At 41.9% G+C, this 25,135-nt stretch overlaps 1 protein-coding gene across 2 annotated transcripts in view; it reads left to right on the top strand.

The window, feature by feature from the left end:
- The first annotated feature begins 280 nt into the window (after window positions 1-280).
- The window catches only part of GLIS1 (GLIS family zinc finger 1), a 290,603-nt gene continuing 265,748 nt past the window's right edge, over window positions 281-25,135 (top strand). Inside the window, exon 1 of one of the 2 annotated variants that reach the window (XM_075067626.1) lies at window positions 281-920. In XM_075067626.1, coding sequence (XP_074923727.1) covers window positions 386-920 — 535 coding nt within the window. In that variant the 5' untranslated portion in view covers window positions 281-385. The remainder of the gene's footprint in view (window positions 921-25,135) is intronic. The other variant, XM_075067625.1, reaches the window with a different exon arrangement.

Below are 25,135 nucleotides of genomic sequence, written 5' to 3'. Positions count from 1 at the left end.
CGCAGCGCTTGTTGTCTGGGCGGTTGCTGTTTGAATGGTTCCGCTGAACGGAACCAGCCTGAACAAATCATTCAAAGTTTTTCTTTTCCTTTCCCCGAAATGACCGAAAGGACCAGCAGTGTCACTGGGAAAAAAATAACCCACCAACCAAACCTAGGAGCAGTTTTAAAAGCTAAACTCTTCGCTCTCTCCCTAGCAGCCCCAGAGCCTTGAAAAGTGCCTTTCCATCCCTGTATTTATGCTTCTGTATGGGGAGAAAGTCCTGGCTTACCTTCCTGTTACAATGATACAGGGTTTGTTTGACTAAACATCAGGAAACATCGCACTGAGATTGTATTCATTAACCCTTTCGGGTTTCCAGATTTGCAGTAGCCTCTTCTTTTAAATGACCCACTGGCTAGAGTATATGAAGGTACCTGATGTTAGACCACAAGCTTGTAGGGTATTTTTACCTGTTGTTTCCATTGCTTTAAGAGTTAAAGAGGGTCAGCTTCTATTCCATTTGACATTCCTTGTGCTGTTTTATGTAGGAGATAAGCAAGGATCCTTCCAGCAGAGGGACACAAATATGCACTATGAGGTTGCAGAGTTTCAGAAACCCAGTACCAGTGCAGCCTTCTTTGAAGCGATTGATAAATGCCAAGTAGTGCCTATGAAGGAACTGCCACAAGTGACTTGTTCCAACACTGGTAAAGCTTTTTTGAATTCTCAGATGTCCTTTAAAATAACTGTCAACAACAGCAGCGACAGTACAGAACCGCAGCAAAGTCCACATGAAATGTCAATGCCGCTGTTAGATCTCATCCCCAAAAGACCAAGCATATTTGAGAGGCTTCCAATCCTTCAGCGGACACAGGAGTTCCGATGTCCTAAAAGCTCCAAAGAGTATTTCCAGCAGCAGAAACATCAAAGCATGAAGGGTGAGTTATAAAATGCATGAACCGAACAAACAAACAAACAAAATCCACCACAAATTCATCCGTATCAACCTTTTTCTTTCTGGTGTTCAGGATATTTTCTGAAATGTTTATATAACACTGCAAATTTTTTTTTCTTCCCACCTTCTAAATGCAAGATAATGTAAACCAGACTTTGTCTGCAGATGGACTGCATAGAGTTCTTGATACGTTTCAAGAAAATCTTGAGACCCCAGCATCCTCTTTAATTTCCTTGAGCAGCCTCTCCTCAGTTTTGGAAAACACACAGGGGATGGTCATATAAGCTGGGTCTGCTCCCTGGGATGAACTCACTGGGCTAGGTCGTCTTATTTCACACTATTCTTGTGGCTTAAGGTAAATGCCTAGTTTTATTAAATTGTTTCACTGTAATTGTTTGAATTTTTATGTTAGACATTGAGAAGATGTGATTAACATGTATGTAAGCAGTGAGTCCTCAGACCCAGGATTCCTAATGTCTGATAGGGATTGTATAAAATCAATTTTTTTTTAGTTTAGAAATGCATCTTTTCATCTATTAAATAAGTTAATAACTAATGGCATTACATTTGGTTGGAACTTGGTTATTTAAACCTGTCCGCCTTCTGCTATTTGATTGTGTTAGCTTATCAAGGTACAATTTTAAAATATTCCACTCTCTAGATAATGGCTAGAGATACAGATCTGGTTTCCGAGAGAATACAAGCACCTCATCCATGTTATAATACCAATATCTAGACAGATGTGCATAGATTATGAGAGCAGAGGCAGTCTTTTCTATAATGTTCACAAGGTGATTTCTCTTTGTATAAAAACCTACGGAAATGTCCTCAATCTAGCTGATGTAAGATACTTCCCACTAGGAACTGCATCTATTTCTTTCCTTTCTATTGAAAAGTAAAGTAGACTGTTCACACATGGACTAGAAATGTTGTCTTTTGTGAGCTTTAATGTAGGGTAATGGGGCTGGCCACTATATTATTGTTCTGATTATAAATAACCTTTATGTTCTCTAGAGCTTCTGAATTCCCCTTCTGATTTTCCCAAGTTCAGCAAGGGTGAAATTTGTGTCTACTGCACACAGCTGAAATATGTGGGATTTGCAACTTTGTTTGGGGATGGGGGGAGTGCACACAGAGGAAGTGCACAGAGCTCTAGCACAGCTATGCTGAAGTTCCTACTACAGGCTGTGGAAAGGACTGCATCCTGGCAGTTCCGTCTCCCCCCTCCCGCCCTTTCCCTGCCTGATTTGTCACCAGGCACACCTTTGCTGCTTTCTTAGATTGCCTAAAAGCCCACCCATGTGTTGGCCCACAGCAGGCTGGTGAGGAACTCACTTCTGAGGGGCTCTGAGTCCCCACATGGTTTCCTACAACCCCCTATCCCCACTTTAGAATAACAGAAGTTCCACTGTGTGTTGGAGTCCCTGCAGCAGAAAGAAGTGGGTCTGAGGAGAGGGACACACATTCATCTTAACTGATCACACTATCTTCCCTTTCCTCTCCAGTCATCACTGGAGTTTATTCCTTTTTGTAAAGCTTCCAGTTTCTCCGTTTAGGGCGCAAGCCTAGAGATGCATAAGCATGTAAGTAACCTGTACTACCCAAGTGAGCAAAATTATCCACATTTGGGATTGGGGTCTTTGCCATGTCCACCTGCTGGATAATACTGGCATACTGGATTTTTCCAGTCTGAGTGGTCCAGCTATGCTGTTGGTTAAGACTTTTTAGCACAGACCAGAAGCTGGGAATAGGGGAAATGAAATGTTGTTGTGCTAGATTCTCATTGTTCTGAAGTGTCCCTGACTCCAGTGAGCCTTAGTAGAGTGTCTGTTTCTTCCGACAAACTACAGTGTGCATTCATTCATCTCAGTCAAATGGAAACTGAAGCAACAGATTGTAAGTGGTCTTCATATTCTCTAAAGCTGCAGCATTGTCCTTCTGATTAAAGATGTGCAGCTTATGAAGTGACAGCGACTGCACACACACAGTTGTGCATTTTTCAAGTTCTCACGCTGTGAGCCTCACTCTCTTCCAGTAATAATATTGACATTTCTAAAGCACGCACTGGACACTCCATAAGCAGGGAGATTGCGGTGCTACTACACCAACAATTGCCTGCTAATAACAAAAGCCACCTTATAAAATTAGATAATAGAATAATCAAATAATTTACTAAATTGGAATTTTAAAAAAAGCCAAATGATGGCAATCTGTAAGCATCCAGACTTTGCCAATAGCCCTGCAAATAGGCTAAAGGTTATGGGAAAAGACAGGTGTATGTGGACGTGATGTAAGAAATAACCAAGAAATCAGAATGATTTCAGATGTACCCTGGAAAGGTTTTCAAGGGAGGGACTAGTGACAACTTGATTTCAGACCATCACACAGTGGGTCTTCTGCACTTCAGAACTGCATATGGAATAACTCCCTCTTCAGTCTGGGTTAGATTACAGAATATGCCTCCTGGTTTAGGTTTATCCCTTTTTTGAAGGGTGGGAGCAGGGGGGGAAGGACCCTCTTAACGTGAGCGTAAACCATTTTTATAGTTGTCTGTAAACATTTTGCCAAATGTGGCTTTAATTTTTTTTGTTTAAAAAAAAAAAATGATACTGTCCCATTAACAGCTTTGAAGTAATTGCAATGAGAAGGAGCAGCCTGTTGCAATGTGCTCTATATCATTCCTCTGCTGTTGTACGGTATTAAGTCTTGATGCTGCAAGCACTTTCCATACCTGAACAACTAGTCTAATTGAACTCAGAGCAACTGGTCGTGTGAGTAAAGTTACTCAGGTGTGTAAGTGTTTGCAGCCTGGGGCTGTCTATATTTCAGCAAAAATGTAGACTTTTTTTTGAAAAAGAGAGCTTCAGATTTGTCCCTTTCTGGCAATGATTTTTATTTTAAATGTGACATTTTGCCCAACCTCTCTTTCGGTGTGATTGGCTGTGCTACATGCTGAGCCCTCCTTGTTTTACCTCTGATCTCAGTGGATTGCAAGCTGTAGTATTTGCACCCAAACACTGTTCCCTTAGAGGCACTTGTGGTCCACTGGGCATAGAATAATTGTAATAAAAGGTATGACTTACTTTACAATATTTTCCCCGGGGTTATGTGGTTTTGCGGTATTTAATTTACTTAAATGCTATAATATGTGATTTGCAGGGTAGCATGGGGCAAAATAATAACCAGTTACACAAAAAATACTTGAGGTTTGGGTAAGGAAGAAAAATTGTGACAAAGTACATCAAAATCCTGTCCAATATGTCTTTAAAAAACCCAATTAAAGCAGTTTTGATCATTACAATGAAATGCTCTTTTTTGAAGATTCATGCGATTATATTGGATTTATGAGTCATCTGTGTTAACTCGTCTTGTCCTTTGTGCCATTAGGGAAAATACTCCCAACTGCACAAACCTTGTCAGGAGCCACTTCAGACAGTTACTTAAATTAAGAAACAATAAAGTAGTTTAGTCTTCAGTATTTGGTCACTTCTGTGATGAGGGTCATAATTATGTGATTATTCACGTAGAGCCACAGATTAATATAATGTTCTATTCTAGCAAACTGGCATGTAAAAAAGAAAGGGGCCAGTACTTGCAATACTTTAGCCATGTAAGTAATCTCATGACTACCGTAGGGCTATCTTTCCTGAATAATTAAAGATTTGCAGGACTGGGACAAAAGGCATAAGGCGGTGCAATATAACTAACCCAGTTATTATACAATATATTAGATATACTGATTGTTCTTATTGGGCCTGATCCTGTAAGCCTTCCTCATATGAATGATTGTCATTTACCCAAATAGTCCCATTGAGGAGAATGAGATTACTTGCATGATTGAAAATTATGCATCTGAGTTTGGTGGGTTGCAGTTTTGGTCCCATTTTGAATGACAATTTCCATATTTACTCAATTTCTTATATAGTACACAGGGGTGTTCTTTATCACCTCATTCTGATTCCCATAGAAACCCAGCCTACTTCGCATTGGGAGCATAACAGTTTTGAATAATCTCTTACGATTAAATCTTATAGATGTTCTCTCTCTTTTGTTTGGGTTTTTTATGTGAATAATGCATAATATAACATAACTCTCCTAATTTTTATTTATTTTCTTTTTTATTTTATTCCCACCTTCCTGCAAAAATGGGGAGAAACTGCATCTGAAATCACATTTGCTTTAGGTCATTTTAGTAAATCTTATTTTTTTTTCTCAGATTAGCTAAAACTGTTATACGTTTCCAAAAGAGAAAATAAGTTTTCAGTTATTTTCTGCGGAAGGAAATTCCTCTGTGGTTTGTGTTTTGAGAATGGAAGTCACTGAATCGAATGTGCCCCCTTTCATAGATTTCTAAATGCTATTGCACCGTTTTAAAAAAAAGATGGATCTAATTGCATCCAGTATTTAGGATTGCATTTTTTATCTAGAGATGCTTAATGAAACACAGAATAATTGGCAAATAAAAAACAAAAGAACTAACTACCAATATGTTACATAAAGGCATACCGCATCTATAGTGTAAAAGCATAGAGCTTTCTAGTTTAGAAATTAATGAGCTGTTAGAAAGACAATAGTAGTAGATATCATTTAGCAATTATATATGATAATGAGATATAATTATTTCAATCAGAAAAAAATGAACCTGATAATTAAAATGATACATTTTATAACCTCTTGTGTTCTACCTGAAGGATGGATTTAAATGATTAATTTACTTTATTATGGCTTTAAAATTTTATATTGACACATGGAATGAAAACTAGGTTTACAATGTATTTTGTTAAATGAGGTGAGAGGAAAATTATTGTATTTTATTGTAAACTAAAAGACAGTTAAATTAGGACTTCAATTCTGCAAATACAAGTTACTTTGCTCTTTTGAGTCATCCTATTGACCTAATACTCAAACTGTTCTAAATTACTCAATTCTTAAATAGATCTAAATGGCTGTTCCCATTTTAGGATCCAGTCCTGCAAACACCTGTGCACGAGGTGTGTGCTGAATGATTTTTAGTAAATTTAAAACCATGCTATAGAACTGTTGAAAGATCATGTTTGTAAAACTGCTGAGCTTGGAAAGAAATGTGCATGTAGATGTCTTTTGCAAGAACACACAAGCTGACTTTATGCATATTCAGTCATAAGGGGGCTCTGAATAAACTCTGACAGTTATTCCATAGGCTGTGAGAATACTTAAAACTATTAAATGCACCCCTCTTTGACAAATTCAGATGGGAAATAAAGTGTAAATTTTAAGAATGCAGGTAATTAACCATTGGAACAATTTACCCAGGGTTATGGTGAATTCTCTATGACTTATAATTTTTAAGTCAAGATTGGATATTTTTGTAGAAGTTATGCTGTAGGAATTATTTTGGGAATGCTATGGCCTGTGTTATACAGAAGGTCAGGCTAGATGATCACAATGGTGCCTTCTGGCTTTGGAAAGTATGAATAGTACTTTTCTTCTACAGAAAGATTCACTTCCTTAACAATGAGCAAAGATCTGCAGTAGGTTGCTGTTTAATAGTCAGTAAACTTGGAAATAAAATAATCAGGAGAATGTGTCTGTGGCAGATTTAGGATATTGTAGGTTAACTTCCATGTTTGATCAACATTATGATAACAAAATAAATATTGTAGAAATGTGAATATACCTCTGTTTTAGAGCTTTTTTTGAATCGTGTTTAAAGATGCTGACTGGGCAATTAGAGGGGAATTATGGATGCAAACTGCTGTATTTCATACTCCAGGTTTCTATCAGTACATGTCAACAGACCAGAGAAGTCACGCAATCCGGCAATCGTTTCACAGTGTACGGTAACTCCTTTTAGTATAGGGCTGGTTTGTTTGCTTTATTTGTCAGCCTCAAAACTTTATTTCCCAGCACACTGATGCAACTTATAAATACAAAAAAAAAAAAAAAAAAGCTTAGATCAAAAGCAGGGGTGGTGTTTGCTAATTCTCATACAGTGTAATCTTACCCTAGAAATCTGAAAACAAGAGCAAAGATGTGTGTCTGAATATGACACAGCTGTTACCTTGTATCCCGAAAATCCTGAACATTGGAATAAAGTCGACAAAATGACTGGTTGAAGCACTAAGATAAAAGGAATAATTTTCAATGTGGCATGTTAAAATCAAAGACCATTTCATCTAAATTCAATTCCAATTCTACCTTTCTGTTTTAGCTTTGAAGAATAGTTGCCAAGATTTTTTTTTCTCTCCTGTACTTTCAGGCATTCAGTATGTGAAACCCCAGAGGGTATCTCCTGCTTTCTGTTTGCAGAATCCATGCTTCACTGGTAACCTGGCACAAGGATTTTTTTCTTTAGTATGGTTAATTTAGGTTTATGAAATGATTATTCATCACTGATGATTATTGGGAAAAGTGAGTTGCTAGAGCTGCTATAGGAAATAGACCCACATTCTGACTTCTTTAGCTTTTCAAATTCTGCCTTTTAGAAGTTGGGAATTGCAAGAACTTACATATTCAGATCGTCAAAAGTGATGATCTAGTTGTCTGTCTCTCCTTTAGGTCATTGCATTTGTGTAAATATAATGTGAAGTATGTTTGGCCTTTTGTCTCACAGTGCTTGAATGGTTTTTTTGGTGCTTTACACAGTTAACTAATAAAAAACATTGTAATAGAATAAATCTCATTGGCTTTGTCTTAAGGGTGAGCTAATGCAAAGCATTTCCAATAGCATTGGAGTCTTGTATTCAAGGTTTTTCCAGTGAAGGAGGAGGAAGGATTTGTGGGTATGAGAATACATCAGTCTTTCTAGAATAAGGAGAAAGCAAATATATTTTTTTGTGTGGTGGGTTGCGTTTTTTGTGCACATTTAACCAGAGGAAAAAATGGTTCTAAGTAGACATAATCAAATACTGTAAAACACTTTTTAATACAGATCTCATTTGTTGTTTTAAGTTTTTAAGGGGCTGGAGATTTAGTTTATTTTGGAACATTGCTGAACTGTATGAAATGTGTCTCTGGGGGACCAGGTATTTTAATACCTAGTAGAAGTTTGCATAACAGTAGATGATGTATTTAGCCTGCCTTCCAACGCTGTAAATAAATTACACATGTTGCTTTAGACAGAGATCATCCAATGTGTAAATCAGAGGCTAATTTTTTTAAATTAAGTAATATTTCATTACTGAGATTTTTTTTTTAAAAGATAAGAGTTAGATTATATACGACGATACTCGAGCCAAGTAACTTCCCAGCATGACATGGAAGGCCTTAGGTTATTTTAAATATGTGCCAGTGATTTGTTGCTTTTTGATAATTTTATTTGGTTAAGTAGCTTAAATACTGAAGTCAACAACCCCCGAGGCAAAGAAAGATAATACACTTAGAATTCTATCTTAAAAACGAAATTTGATAGCTTCCACCTCTTAAGTCTATCTAACTCTCAGTGCAGTAAAAAGAAAATAGCAGTAAATGTATTAATTTAATTATGTACTTTTTCTTATTTGCGTGTATAACATAACATGCACTTAGATAAGAAACAAAATAGTTTGAAACAAAAGAAACAAAATGCTGTTAAATACTTCATGGTTAACACAACCCCAATTCCTTTATAATAAGTTTAAATATTAATTCTGTGGAATGTCAAATGCCTAAAGCTAGACATTAGTGATCTGTAGTTTCAAATATCTAGGAGTGGGTTTATGAAACAGGATATTTAACTGGGAGAGATGACTAGCACATTGCAGAGTTATCGGGACACAGACAACAGCGCAGGATGAGGTTTTTTTTTAAAAAAACGTCATAAAATGAAGAAAATTTTTTAGGTGCACAGGGCTTGAAGAGCTAGATTTAATTATTAATGTGGAAGAGTAGCAGTGATTTCTTATGCATTTAATTTCTAGATCTGCTTGTTTTGATTTATTCTCCTGCCCCTCTCTAGAGCAGCTGGCTTTAATTTAACCTGAATCCCACACTGAGGGCAAATGATCAGTCACTCACTCACAATTACTGTATGTAGAGCTCTTCACTGGAACCTCTCCGAAGAGGAGTACTACACGAAAAAGAGCATCAAATGGGACTGGAATAATGTTTGAGGAAGGCAGCGCTCTGGTTCAAAAGGCCTGAGTTCACCACAAAACACATCTCTCCACTTACCCTTCTTTGTGCAAATCCTGCTCTTTCCCCATCTGTATCTGGCAAGGTGGGGTGGGGCACAGGGAATGTTTTCTGTGAGTAAAAAAGAAATTTCCATTTTATTTACCAGTGTTTTCCTTTAAAGGATTTCCAGCATGGGATTTTCATAAACACTCAGGCCTGGTCTACACTACAGAGTTAGGTCGATGTAAACTTACATTGACCTATCTCTTTAAGCATCTACACTAAAATGTAGCTCTCACCGTGTTACCCACTACACTGATTTAATAACTCCACCTCCGCAAGAGGCTTAGCGCTTAGGACCATGTAGTTAGGTTGACGCAGTGTCAGTGCAGACACTTCATTGCTTACATCGACTGTTACTGGCTTTCAGAAGCCGTCCCACAATGCCTCACACTGACAGTTAAATTGGTGCAAGCACTCCTGGTGAGGATGCACACTGCTGGCACAAGGAGCGTAGTATGGACATGCAAAAGCGATTTAATTATGGCGGCTATATGTCAAAGTAACTTAGGTCGACTTAATTTTGTAGCATAGACTTGCCCTCCGTGTTGGCCTAACTGTTCCCACTTAAAGGGAATTTTACCACTGACTTCAATGGGAGCAGATTGGGCCAGCTCTGAGTGATTTGAAAATTCCGCCCATATTCTCTGGAGAAGCAGAGATCACAGTATACGGCCCAGTCCTGCTCCTATATCCACTTTAGTGGCAGCAGAAGCAGGCCTGTATTGGGACTCTGGAGTAAGGCAATCAGCAACTCCATGTTAAGCATTTTATTTCCTGGTTGGGCCTCACATGGTCCTCTCAGGTCTTTACTTCTGTGGATTGCATGCTGCTAGAAGAGCCTATGCACAATAAATTCAGTCTGCAGTCGATACGTGGACCTAGTGAGACCCAGAGCCGGGGAAGAGTCAGTGAAGGGGGAGATGGGACAAGGGTCATGTCAGATGAAGTCAACTAGGCCAGAGTAAATAGATACCATAGTAAAGGAGGATTAAGGGGGCCTGGGTTCAATCCCAGCCTCTGTCACTGAGTTGCTGGAGGACCTTGGGTAAGTCTGTGTACACCCATCTCCGTTTCTCCATCTGTAAGGTGGGGATAATGGCACTTGCCCTCCTTCGTAGAGTGGTTTGAGATCTAGATGAAAAATGTTAAGTGAGTGCAAAGGATTATCTACTATCATTATCCAAAATGTTTCCAGGAAGGTGAGAACTCCTGGTCAGATACCTTGCTTATGCTTCCTGGTACCACCCATCTAGCTCACTGCAGGAAGGAAGCTGAGGGGTGAAGGACATTCCTCAGGTCTAGTTCAATGCCCAGTAGTAGTTCAAGTTGTTAGAAATGGAGTTATAAAGAATTATTTCAAAGTGGATTTAAAATGGAGCTGGCCGGTGGAGTATTCTTCTTGTGTAGGGGAATTCTGCCCTCAGGGAAAGTTGGCAGTGTTGAATCCACTCCACCATCCCCTATATCCACTCCCCCCTCTCCTAAAGGGTCAGGGGAGATCCACCACACCTCAGCTCTGCTGGTGTAAGGTCCTCGAAGGACTGTATGCATGTGGTGTAATTCAGAGTATGCCTCTGCAGCTCTAACGTGCACTGAAGCTGGACAGTTTGGGATGAGAGAGCTGCTATCAACTCCCTGATGACCCCATCGCTTAATCTGAGCAAGGTTTGAATGCAGCTGATAATCTGTTCTACTTGTTTCCTAAAGAAAACACAGCACTAATCATCTCTTTACCTAGATTGTTACACAACCTTGATTGCTGTAGTGTCAGTCTTCAGACTTGATCTACATTTAGTCAACAGCTCAGAGGGACTGATTCCACTTTTCCTGACTTTTGTAAATCTGGAGTAATTCCATTGATTTTTCAATGCAGTTACTCCAGATTTACATCACACGTCAGTGAAATTACAGTCGTGTAAATGATCAAGCCCAGAGGATCTAATCTGCAAAAGTTCTTTTTGTAAGTATAGAATGAAATTAGCTTGAACTGAGCAAATGATTTGCAACATATAATTTATCTGAGAATGTTACCTTTTCTTTTCCTTCTGCAAACTGTCAACAAGCAGCTCATGGTTTTGTCTTGAAAGTGAGTTACTTGAAAATAATTGCTGAATCATTTTCTGGTCTATGGAGCTGTTGTAGAGCAAATTCTGAAATTCAGGTTATATTGGTTGGTTTTGATTGAACACATTAATCACATGATTCTTCCTCTCTTTAATGCATGGAGTCACGGAGCTCTTACACTGAGGTTACTTGTGTGAGATTGCTTGTTCAGAAATCATTCTTTCTGGATATTTACTTAAAACGTGCTATTTCCACAAATATTTTGGTAATGTCTATTTTTGCTAGATGAGTCACAGAAAGCAAACATAAAGGGGCACAAACCTGGAAAGCCTATGCAAAGCTATTCATAAACAGTGTTTTGAAATATTAACTCAGCTCTAAACTAAGATTAAAGATGCAGCCTCAAGCATTGTAATCCCAGCACTCTGAAGGCTCAGTGTTGCCTCTCTGCAGATTAAGAGCCTTACTTTGGGAAAGTCAAGCTAAGAACATCTTGGGAATGTATTAGAACAAGATTTTGCAGACATTTGTGTATAAGGAAATATGACCTACTGCTTCACTGTAACCTAGCATGACTTTCTCAGGATGGGAGTAATGTGCTTTAGAGATCTTTACTTTCTGGAGGTGGGGAGTGTTAATTTTTATAGCGGAGTTCTGTACCAAGTGCTGGAGGAGTTGCTGGGAGACCCACAAACCAAGAACACAAATGGTTCAGCCATTACTGGAAGCGATAAAGGTGATTTTATATATGGTGTAGAGGCTTCACAGTAGACAGATTGTGCTGAGATGTCAGGGAGACAGCTTTACAGTCTAAATAATACAAGACTCAAGAGAAAACTTGCCATGAAAAATAACTCCCAGTTTATAATCAGCTTGGATTCAGGGAAAACTGAATCATGGTACCAACTACCAGTGCTTAATTTGTGCCAGGGCAGAGCCCTGGCACCTCGGGCTTGCCACGTCAGTCATGAATGTAACAAATTGCTTGAGCCCTGGCACCTAATTGCTTGAGCCTCAGCGCCTCTTTCATAACAAATGAAGCACTGCTAACTACAGTCAAAGAAAACAACAAGAGAAGTTAGATGAGACCTCCACCGTTTGAATCAACCTACAAATGCAGTCTTAGCTTGTTGGGTAAACTAGTTGTACTTCAAATTTAGATACTAGAAAGACTGTCATGTGATCTGCCAAAGTGTTTCAGGCTCTGCAGCTCAAAGAAATACTATGTACATTGAGTAGTCACAAATTCTTCTGATGCACTATCCCTCTGCTGCTATCAATCTAGGCTTCTGATGTGCCCATCACCGTGGAGCATGACAATGGATTTTCTATGCCAGTGTTGGGTATTTTAGTAAATGAGCCAGATTTCCAATGCCTTCTATCTTCTCCATGCTGGCTTCTCCTGAAGAAACTCTTTTCTCATTGCCTTCTTCCCGCCATTCCCTTTCTCTGTTCTGCTACCTCATGGTATTAAGAGGAGCCCCCAAAACCCTTCAGTATCCCAGTCTCCTACTATCTGACTCAGTTAACAAATGTCAGTGACACCTCTTTCTCCCTCTTAAATGCGGTGTATGCACAAGGATTTTGGAGGACATGATCATATCTGTTTGTCAAGAAAACTCTGAGAAGGTCCACAATAGAAAAGAGACAGACAAAAGTGACTGGAAAGTAGGAGTGGGAGAGCCAGCGATGAACAGCTGGGCATGGGGATTGTTGATCTTATGTACAAAACAGTTGTAAGCTGTTTTATGGCGTTCTGAAGACAAGCCTTTGTTAATCCAGGATTGCCTCTTGAGATAGAAAATGCCAGGCATTGTTCTGAAGAAGGCAACAGCCTCACTGATATATAATTAGGCTAGGACTGGAATTATTATTCTTTCTAAGAGCATTCCATCTTCAAAATATTAAGAAAAACTGGCAGCACAGAAGCGCTCTAGTATCTCTGCCCTATGTGACTTATTCATGTCTCTGAGCTCCTAGATGAAACACAGACAGCCCCTGGTGATGGTAAATCACACAGAAACTTTGCATCAATGAAACCACTGAAGAAGGTTTTTCAGCAGAATAGTCAAGATTTAACAAGGTAGCTATTTGCCAATGTGTAGAAGAATCGAAAGGATGATATGAGCAGCACTTACACTGCAATAAGAAGGAAGGAATCTAAAAATAGATCAAGCAATGTATGATTTAGAAAAGGAAGTGAACGTGTGCATGGTTGCAGGCAGTATAGAAAGCGATGCATGAGTGATGAAACCAAGTGTGAATTGCTTTAGTAATATGCTACCTCGAGAGAATTAGAGTGATTCAAAAAAGGTGGATGGTAGAAGCTATATGCATTCAGCAATGTCACCAACAGTCTCTTTTGGGACCTGATGTTGGCAGGAGACCACGATCAGCTAGTCCCACCAGAAGTGCATACGCCGCTACTGCAGTAGAGCTCCAGCAAACACAGCACCTTAGAATTCCCCATCCTGTTTCTCTCAAGGAGAAGCAGTGCTGCCATCTAAGGACATTTCTTGCAACTTTTCATGAGGCTTCCCCTGGTACAGGAGACTGTGCCATGGTCATTCCTATATCAACTTCTCTGGGGCTGCCCAAACACCAGCACTCTGCAACAGCTCTTTGTTTACTTTCTACAAGCTCTTATAACTTCCCACCACATCTCACAGCTCTTCTCTCGCCGTCTCCTGTTGTTCAGGGCCTTTTCCCACAGTCACTGTGCAAGAAGCTCTTTTCTTAGGAGAGTTACATCTCTTCCATTTGTCTCACAGCTGTCTCCGTTACAGTGAGCCATACCCTGTATTCTTTATTCAGGCAAAACTTCAGTGAAACTCTGTCAGCAAAGAGTTAATGGATGGAAATTGAATCCGTGCCATTCAGCATTGTGCCATGCAGAATAGGTCTAATCATATAGAACTGCTATAGTTTTTTAACAAGATCACAGGAGTGGTAGATAAGGATAACTGTGCTGATATGTTGTATTTGGACATCTGTAAGGTATTTGGCTTAGTGGCATTATACAAAATCAGAGTGGCACATATTGAGTGGATTAAAAGCTGGCTTATGAATAAATATCAAGACCTAGATGTTAATGGGGAATTATCAAGCAGCTGTGGTGTTTCTTGTGGGATTCTGCGGGGATCAGTTCTTGGCCCAATGCCATTCAATATTTTTATCAATGACATAGAAGAAAGTAGAAAATCATAGCTGATAAAGTTTGCACGTGTCCCCACAGTTAGCGGGATGGTAAATAATAATGAGAAAAGACCACTGATACAATGTCATCTGGATCACTTGATTAGCTGTGAGCGGTCAAACAATGTGCATGATCTTTAATTAGGAGGGAGAATGCAGGCCGTACTTGTTCGATGGGAGACTGTGTTCTGGAAAGCAGCGACTCTGAAAAGGACTTGAGGATCATTGTAAATAACCAGCTGACCGTGAGTTCCCAGTATGGTGCTGTGGAGGTAAGGAGTACCGTGATACTTGGATGTATTATTGGGAATAAGGAGATGATGATAGCTCTGTATGCAGCATTGGTGAGACTTCTGCTGGAATACTGTGTCTGGGTCTGGTGTTTACACTTTAAAAAGGATTTTAAAAATTGGAGAAGGTTCTCAGAAGAGCTCAAGAACAATTTGTGGTCAAAGAAACCTGCCTTACAATAAGAGATTCAAGGAGCTAATTTGTAGAGAAGGTTAAGAGGCAGTTTAATCACTGTCTGGAAGTGTGTATCCAGGAAGAAGATATCTGATACTTGAGGGCTTTCATTTATCAAAAGCATAACTAGATCTAATATCTGGGAAATGAAGCCCGCAAAGTCCAAACTGGAGATGAGACACATTTTTGACTGTAAAGGAACTAACCACTGGCACAGATTACCAAAGGATGTGGTAAATTCTCCATCATTTACAGACTTTAAATAAAGATTGGATGTCTTTCTGAAAGATGTGATCTAGTTCAACCACAAATCTTTGTGTTCAATGCAGGAATCGCTAGGTGAAATGCGGTGTTACGCAGGAGGCCAGACTAAGTGGTCATAATGGTCCCTTCTGGATAATCTAGGATGTAAGTGTTGCAGAATTTGACCAATTAAGATGCTCCAGCTTCAGTAACTCAGCTAGAGATTAGGGGTCTATTACAGGAATGGGTGGATGAAGTTCTGTGGCCTGCAGCGTGCATGAAGTCAGACTAGATGATCATGATGGTCCCTTCTTACCTTAAAGTCTTATGAGTCTATGACTCTGGAGTTGAACTGACTTCTCGGGTTCCAGAGAACTAGATAAAGTGTTCTCCCAGAACTGGATGAACTGTTCTAAATAAACTCATAGTTACTTTCATTTTGCAGAGCAAGCCCTCTTGTAAGAGGGATCACTTCATGGGTCCTTCCCCTCTGCTTTCTCTGGCCAAACTCACTTCTGAAGTCAAAGAAGCTCTGCACATATTCAGGACTTTGCCCATGTGAATCCGGTTGCAGATTCAGGGTCTGATTTTAGACATGAGTGATGATGACAAAGTGTAGGGCAAGGATGGGCTCAGGAGGTTGTGGTTTCAGCACTAAGATCACACAGTTGCTCAGTGTAGGAATGTGTGCATCTTGATGATTCTGTTAGAATAATTGCAAATTAATTACTATTTTGCTACATAAATGTTTCTAACAATTACTTGTAACCTGTCTTCCAAGCCGCCTTCTTGTACGGGTGACTGAGCCTCCATGCTGGTTTCTTGCTGGGCCTCTCTCTTACGCAGATGCTGCCAGGAATCCCTGCCAGCACCAGATTTTGTGCAGTAGTTTTGTGATGTGGCCCACTGTCCGCCAGAGAATGAGCTGAGATCAATTAAAAACTCATGCTAGTGTTGAAGCATGAACATATTGGAGAAAGACACAGTTTTATCCTCTCGTTGCCCCCCTTACTAGAATATCGATACTTTTCATCTGTCTCTTCCCTTTCTGTGCTTTCAGAAACTAACATACAAGCCCTTCTTCCCAGCCCAGAGATGGTGACATACTAACACAGTTATTACAGCAAACGTGGCCCTTTCTCTGGTATGATGTTTTCTTTCTGTGGGGAGACTGTAATACTAACTCACAAATAATATCTTTAGAAGTCTTATTAGTCACACATTTTTAAGACATTCCAAAATCATACCACACTCCTTCTGAGCTTGTCTGTTGCTACCAATGATTCAAAGTTTGAAAACTCTCCTTTAGGTTTGATTTACATTTTGGTCCTAGGCACTTGTTATTCCTGGCACATGCAAATGCAAATTCAGTTTCATTAAAGAAAAATCTGTTTTACAGCCATGCGGCTCAGATCTGCTGCGCTTCTAATAATTGATGACTGGTTTCCTTATTTCCTGCATTGTAGAAAAATAAGGACGTTGTTAGGTCCAAATAAGCCGGTATAAAGTCACAGTGTGAAACAGTGGTTTGAGGGTGTGCAGAACAGCCATGGGCAGACTTTACAACATCAAGCCGCAGTCGGTGGAGGCAGCCAAGGGAACTGACTGAGAGAAATTCAGCTCAAATTTGGGTGAGCTCTTTAGCTCCCCAGTCTTAGATTTATGTCAGTGACACTTTTTCTTCCTGCTGGTGCCTAGGCCAGGCACAGATCTGTTTCTGTCCATGTACTTAGCTGCTCTGAGTGCTCTGCGGTGTTGCCGTTGTGCCCCACCCCTTGGTGTTACGCCACCGAACGTTTTTATTTACTATGTCTGCTTTCTTGCTCCAACAGGCCAAGTGTATGCTTTGGAATAAAGGGCCTGCCATTGGGAGTGCTATAGACTGAGAGTAAATACTTTCAGAATATCTGCAAGTGGACAAATTTAATATCAATCTGAACTGTCATCACAGTTTTTTTTGGGTGATATCAGTGATTTATATTTTTGTGCTGGGCAAATGGCCGACCTTTGATGCCTGCCAAGTGGGTCTCTAAGATGTGCAACTCGGTTTTCAGACTGGGGTCTGCCTTGCCTGTCAGAATCTGCGCTTGTATTTTTATAAGGTCGCCAGTGAAATCTGATAGTACCCACATACATTCATTGAAAACAATCCATCATTTTTAGTGAGTTGTAATGATGTTCAGGTAGGTGGCATCAGAAGCGGCAGCCCATCAGATGCCCACAGCCCCATCATCAACATCACTCAACAGGCCTTCTGACGTAGGTAATACTGGGTTAGAGACCGACTAGGTTCAAAAAATAATTAAAACAGCAGCATCATAAAGAAGGTTGGTTCTGAATATTTTGCCCATTTGACCAGCACCCTCCTGGAACTGCATTGCTTTTAGACACAGTAACTGAGTGAAGTCATTTAAAGACTTGATTCTCAGCAGCGCTAAGCAGTTGAAGTCAGCAGGAATTACAGCGCCTCGGAAAGTCAGGCCTTTAAATTCTCTCAACGGAATCCTTTGGCATTTAATGGTACATAGTTCAGGCTTTTTGTGATCCTCCTTTTATGGCACACAGTGCACGGTCCACCTGAGGAACTTCTTCACACGATGCACAGTCAACCTGTGGAACTCTTTGCCAGAGGATGTGAAGGCCAAGACCGTAACAAGGTTCAGAAAAGAACTAGATAAATTCATGGAGGATAGGTCCATCAATGGCTGTTAGCCAGGATGGACAGGGATGGTGTCCCTAGCCTCTGTTTGCCAGAAGCTGGAAATGGACAACAGGAGATGGATCACTTGATGATTACCTGTTCTGTTCATTCCCTCTGGGGCACTTGGCACTGGCCACTGTTGGAAAACAAGATAGTGGGCTTAGATGGACCTTTGGTCTGACTCAGTATGGCCGTTCTTATGGCATTGTGTGTGTGCGTGTTGCGATGTTATTATTTAATTCCTTCCACCCTGAGATACAGCATACAACGCAACTCCTTTCCAGGCAGACAGTTGCCTTGAACACTACACCAGGTCATAATCCGCTGCTCTGCCAAGAAGTCAGGACCTCTCAGAGTAAAGTTAGGACTGGGGTGGGAGAGCTGCTCAAAGAAAATGCACCAAGTTTATTTATTCTACATTTCAAGACCTAAAACTTTCACCCAGGGACTTTGCTAGAGGGGGAACAAAAATGACCTCCTCTCTCCAAAAATCCAGCAAAACTGTGAGGTTTTGTCAGTTTCCCTAGCTTTCCCACAGCTTTAGTAGCAGAGATCCATTGACTCCATTCCAGCTGATAGCAGCAGAGTCAGCATAGAATGCATTAGATAGAGGGTCTAGGGGACTTAGAACTACTGTAGCTCTATAGTCATGCAGTACTGATGAGTGGGCCAGAAAAGCATCATAAACTCTTGAAGCTGGAAAGTGAAGTGTGATATTTACGGGGTCTAGCTGCAGCTGTGATTACCAATCACAGTTGTTAGAAGTGATTTCCCACTCCAGGCAGCAGGATCATGGCACTGGTCTTTAGCGAGGTTTGGTCTGTGGCATCTGACCATGGAGCTAGGAACTCTGGAATTCTCCCTGAAATGGACACTTTGCATGGCATTGGTCAGCGAGGTGACCTCTCGACTACAGTTTTCTCGCTATACACAATGTGGGTAACAGGGCCAGCTTTAGGAAGTGCGGGGCTCAATTCGAACAGTTTCGACGGACCCCGGCAGGGATGACTAAAAAAAAACCAAACCAAAACAACAACAAAAATCACCTGTAGAAAAACATGTGGGGCTTATATTCACCAGGCGGTGCTCTGAGTCTCTGGCGGCACTTCAGCGGTGGGTCCTTCACTCGCTCCAGGTCTTTGGCGGCACCGAAGGACCCGCCACCGAAGTGCCGCTGGAGACCCGAAGCACTGCCAGGTGAGTAAAAATTAAAAAGGCGCCTCTAGCCAGAGAAGGAATTCTCACTGGGTGCGGGGCCCGATTCGGGGGAATTGGTGGAATTGGCCTAAAGCTGGCCCTGATGGGTAATAATACCTGCCTTGCGGGGGGTGAAGTGCAGTATAGCATCTAAGCATTATTGTGGAAGACATTAGGCTGTGGAAATTGAGTTAATCTGCCTCACTTAGTGACCCCAATGCTAGCGTAGTGACAGTGGGGGGATCTCCAGGTCAGGAGAGCCTATGGTGCTATTGCTTCCTTTTGTCATTGGTGGTACTGGAGGCGGGCCAGCACTGAAGAAGCATGATGCCCTAGGGAAGACTTCTGTAAAGCATGTGGCAGTAGTGAGGGAGGGGACACTCGCTGAGGGACACTGGGTAGCTCTTCTCCCACCCTCCCTCGGGAGTGTCCAGTACTCATTGGCCAGCGGGGGGGGGGGGGGGGTACTGATTGATCAGCAGTCCCCAGCTCCCTGGATTTAACCTGCAGTGTGGGCCATGTGGAGATTTTCAGCTCCGTTCCAGCATCCCTACCCTATCCACCCAAACTAGGGATGAGAACCCAACCTGACAGATGCTGCAGATCTGCCAATAGCCTGTTTAGGGGGCCAGGAAGGAATTTTTTTTCCATGGGCCAATTTCTGGAAGACCAGGGCGTTTTTTTTTTGTTTTTTTTTTTTTGCCTTCCCGCAGCACCTTCAAGCCACAGTGGGTTAAGTAGGAATGTGCAGCCCTTGTACGGACTCGCTCACAAGGGGGTGAGTGAAAAGAGAGCACTACACCCATAGGCACATGGAGACATCATGGGTGCATGTGGCACCCTTGCCCAAGTTGGTGGCCGAAGCCGTAGTGTGGAATTAGTGTGATTGGGGTGGGGAGAGGGACTGTTGGGAACCTTCGGGTGGGGAAAGGGGAGTAGGAATTGGAGAAAGTGGCACCCCCTAGACACCATGCACTTCAGCCAGGAATGTGCAAGACCTATCTGGACGAGGTGAAAGAGGTTATAGAGGAAAAATCAGAGAAATATTTGTTTAAGGGGGAAAAATAAAAGCATTTTATTTTCTTTGAAAAACTTAATCCATTCAAAGTGGTTCCCCCCCCCACCCCCTTCGATATTTATTAATCAGAATAACACCTTGTATTTCTCTCTGTCAATGTGAAAAATCCTAAAGCACTTTATATACTATAGGTTTGATGCTTCAGCACCTGTCCAGAAATGCTGAGTAGTTCTCAACTGCTGCTGACGTTAGTGGTAGCTGGGGACCTTGCAGGATTGACCCCCATGTGCCAAACTCTGAAATGCAGATGGTGCCAGATGGCATCCACACATGCGGCCCAGCGAGGTAGGGGAGGGTATCCTCAGTCGGTACAAACCCCTGATCTTATCTTTGACAAGCAGACAGGACTTTGAGAGCCTGATGCTAAGCCTCTAAAATCACTGCCTGTCTTTCCATTTACTTCAGTGGGCTTGGGATCAAGCCTTTAGTTTTCATGGGCCCTGAACCAAGACCCCAGATCCAAACACTCCTGAACACTGGAGAAGTTTGACTCTGGAGTGAACTTTGTAGTTTGATTTGCTGTAGCTTTTGAGGTCTTACCCCCAAAATCCTGCACAATAAACAGCAAAGCACACAGCTTATATACATGGGAAGGAGAAGGGCCTGAGCTGGCTTGCTGGAATTCAGAGCTGTGCTGTCAGAGTCTCCATATGCCAACCTAGGATGACCAGACAGCAAGTGTGAAAAATCGGGACAGGGGGTGGGTGGTGGGGGTAATAGAAGCCTATATAACAAAAAGACCCAGAAATCGGGACTGTCACTCTAAAATCAGGACATCTGGTCACCCTGTGCCAACGTGATGCCCAGATTCACTAACCTATTCAGTGGCGATGCTGGATACTAAAATGCAGAGACCTCTTGCATGACATTGGGACTTGTTAGCAGTCAGCAGCAGCAATTCCAGCCAGTGCACAAGTCAAGGTGGTTAATTCCCTGTCCCCCTTTTAATAACTGAACACAACGGCTTCTTTGGGTTATGAGGGGTTTTATAGCAGAGTTCCATGGTGGAGGAAACTGGTTTTCATTGTGCAGTTCCTGATATCGGTTTCAGCCCAGGAACGGTGATGTTATTTAACAGGTGCCTTAAAGGCATAGTGCTTATTTAATCACCATCTACATATCAACATTATGTAAATTGGAATTGCTAAGGTACGCAATTAATTGTAAACATTTTAAACATTTTTGAAGGCATAAGGCAATACCTAAGTTCCCATTTTAAGACTATCCAGGTCAAAGGACACACATGTTTTTATTTTCTTATTTGAGGTATAATGTGTTCAAGGCAGATTTATGGCACAACCTTTGTTTATTGACTTGTACTTTTCCACATGAAACTAATGGAACATGACAGATGATATTTATGAGGCATGTGTTTCTGATTAAATCCTATTGGACATTACAACCTGATAAAAGAGCAAATTTTAGAGGGCAGAGTAATAGAAAAGGAGGCAGCGTTGATTGGGAAGTTTGCACAGAACAAGACACAATGCTCTTAGACTGAATATTTATAGGCAAAATATGTGGTTATAAAACTCTAGAAACTGAGTAGAAAAGGGCTAATAAGTTTTTGCTGTGTGAAAAGTTTGATTTTGTTTTTCCTCACTTTCTTTGCAATAGGTCATGGCATGCCATTGGTTTTCATGCAGAGCTCCTCAATGGGAAATTCTGCTAAAAACTGGTGGCCTGGTATGTTCTGATAGTTTGACAAGTGTCTATTGCTCTGAATGTGTGCAGTATTTTAAGCAGCAAAGGACAGTAAAGGAAACACTCTAAATTCTGTGTACACTGGTGTGGCTTGACGTATTCTCACCTCACTGAACAGGGCTTTGCACAGGATTTCCCCATTGGCACTAATGGGAATCACCCGGCGTAAAGTCATGTGCATCAGGATTGTAATGTGCCCCATGGCATTTCCTGCACAGATCAGTTAAAGGATTTTGGAAATATAAGAAGAGGAAACAGCTCTGAGTTGGTTTTTACTGTTGTTGAATATTAAGTCTAAAGGGAAAGCAGATACCCACATTCTGCTTTCAGTTACGCTGGTGTAAATCTGGAATAATTTGATTGATTTCAGTCAGACTGGTGTAACTGAGAACAGAATTTGGCCTGGGGCTGCATTGCAGCATTTACACTGCTGACATTTGGGCCCTTGTGGCTGAATCTGCAGAAACCTGGATCCTTCAGAACTCTGCATCTTAAGTGATCTGGAGATATGACTGCATACACATAGGGAGATGACTTTCAGTTCACCGCATGGTTTTTATTTTTTTAACCTCTGATCAGTTTAGCTTCTTTTATATCAGCACGTACTGTAAGTATAAGAAAAAGGTTAAATACACTATTTTCAGTGACTAAATGCAGGCCTGTACTGATGCATAGACTTCCCTTCCAGTTACCTTTTCATCTTAAATACTTGGCTTGTGTCACAGTAAAGGCTATGTTTTTCTTGCTATGGATGCAGCGCCCATTCTCTGTGTTAAGGCCAGAATACTAAAAGTGTGTTTTAAAGTGAATACACATGTAATGTGATTGTAGGTTTAAAATATCTGAGCGAATGGAATGCTTAAATATCCTCTACCTATAGAAGATATACAAATTCCATGCTGACTCACGAGGTGGTGTCACTTAGATGACTGATGTTAGCGGATCAAAAAATGGATGTGAAGTGATAAAATAGTCTAAGGACATGACGTTGCACCTTTGGGTTATGCCAGAACATCCAGGTGAAGAGCCAGAACCTCAGCTGGAGGATACATCAGCTAAAGATGGGGCCCTCAAAATTCAAAGGGGCCATGGGCCACATGTAGCCCAAGGGCCTTCTCCTGCTCCCATTGAAATCAATAGCAAAAATCTCTGGGTCAGGCTCCAGTTGAAGCTTAACATCAGACATTGATGACCAAACTCTGAATACTGTAAATGGACTCTCACAAATAGCCGTCTCCCCAATACCCAACAGGGTCTGCTCTGTGGAAGTTGGAACACTGCAGTTCCACGAGTCCAAACCAGGGAACGGGCGTGATCCCAAGTCGAGTGAAGTCAGTGGAAAGATTCCTAGTGGATTCAGTGGGCTTTGGATCAGGCCCCTCATAGAAAACATGCAGACAGTAGTTTAGGGAACAAGGTTGGTTTATATATATATCCTCTGTCCTCCTACTCTACATTATGACTTTCAGGATATGGTTCTACAGCAGGAATTAAATTGAGTGCAGGGAATCTGAAGCACGGATAGTCTTCCAAATTCCACCCACAGACCAAGCCCCACCCACTTGAAATACCATAATGAGACATTTTTCATGTTAGATTGTGCAGCTCTTCATAATACAATCGTCCTTGTAACAACTCAGGAAACAAGCCATTGTAGAGTTCTGTGAAAATCTCTGCTCAATGTGCTGTAGCGGCCAGAACAGCAAACAGGATATCAGGGAGTATGAAAACAGAATAGAAAATAGTGCTGAAAATATTCTAATACCATTGTATAAATATTCATATGCCATTGCATAAATTATCTGCACCTGGGGTAATTGTGTTCAGTCCTGGTCTCCCCATCTCAAAAGCATTTAGCAGAAATGAGAAGGGCTTCAGAGCCTGGTGCCAAAACTGATCAGAGGCATAGAAAGACATAGGAGAGACAGAAAAGAATGGGACTATTTAGTTTGCAGGTTAAACAAATGTAAGAGGTCATGACAGAGGTGTACACAATAACAAATGGCAGAGAGAAGGTAAGGAGCAGAGGTATGGACAATGCAACCCAGTGTAAAACACAGAGTGGGATTGTTTCCAAACAATGGACTCAACTCTGAATTCTAAGACTATGACCAGGTGAAATGATGCATGTGCAACAACAAAGCACAGGCATTAGTATTGATGCTCCAGTGGTTACAACTTTGGATCGTCTTGGCAGGACTTTTTCAGCATTTTTTTTTTTTTTTTTGCATAGAACCAGCAAGGCCTGCAGCGCATTTGGTTGTTGAGGAAGCACCACCCTTGTTCCCCACCAACCCCCACCCTGGCCCTCTGGACCTTGTTATAGGCCTCCTGCTCCCCTCCTCCAGCTGCCCTCACTGTAGACCTTGAGCCGACTGCAGCTGGCTTGCCTCTGAACTGCGCCTAGGAAACAACTGTCCATGCTCGTGTTCCATATCCTTCATTTCCTCACCCTTGTGTTCCGCCCCAGCACCAAGTAGCAGGACCTCCTACCATGTGTGGAGGGTGAGGAGCCCCAGTGGGCCAGTCTGTATTCCACCCTAGTCCCCCAGCTCGCTGGGGTTATTGGTTGACGGCTTCTTCATGGAGCTGTGAGCACAGGCATGTACCTGGCATGGCTCACCCCCCTTCCCAACACTTGCCCCTTCTGTAGCATGAGGGAGACCTGGCGCCTCGAGTGTGCAAGGTTGCAGCCCCTTTCCGCCTGCTCCAGAACCTTCTCCTTAGATTCTGGCTGCACTTTTCCCCACACCTCTTGATGTCTGCACATTCTACCCATGGCCCCACGAAGTTGCAAGACCTCATCAGTCTCCTCCTGACATTGACCAAGGTGGCTGTCCACCACACCAGGAGGAGGATGCTGGATGTGGAAGTGCTCTGCGATTGTGAGGCATATTTCCGCTCCTCCCTCAGATCATGTATCTATGCAGAGTTCCTCTGGGCCGTGTCTGCTGGCTCCCTGGATGCCTTCGAGTAGCAGTGGACGCTGTCTGGGGTTCTCTGTTCAGTGTCCCCTTCTGGTTTCCTGATTTTGACCCTCTGACCTCACTCCGATTCCTGTTTATCATTTGTTGCCCTCTGAACTCTTTTGACATCTGGGTCCAGTGACTTCTCCCCTTAGGCTGGGGGTGGGGTCTTTATATGTGGGTAGACTTGTGCCTGCCCATCCCTGGAGGTTCAGTAAGTGCACTGAGGACAGCCTCAGGAGTGGGGAGGAAAGGCAGCTGGCTATAAAGAAGGTGCCTGCTCCTTTACCCACAGCGACAGGAACGTGTATAGTGGGTGGGTTGGACTGGACCAGTCTGGAGGAGGCTGCTTTCCCCATCTCCACTACACCTCTGCCTGAGCCTCCTCTCAGTCCTGTCTGTCACCGTCCCATTGAGGGCCTGACCCAAGCTTAGGTCCCCCTGCCTTA

This window comes from Chelonoidis abingdonii, chromosome 7, assembly GCF_003597395.2.
Source record: "Chelonoidis abingdonii isolate Lonesome George chromosome 7, CheloAbing_2.0, whole genome shotgun sequence".
NCBI classification, from domain to species: Eukaryota; Metazoa; Chordata; order Testudines; family Testudinidae; genus Chelonoidis; species Chelonoidis abingdonii.
This window is presented reverse-complemented; position numbering and strand designations above follow the sequence as displayed.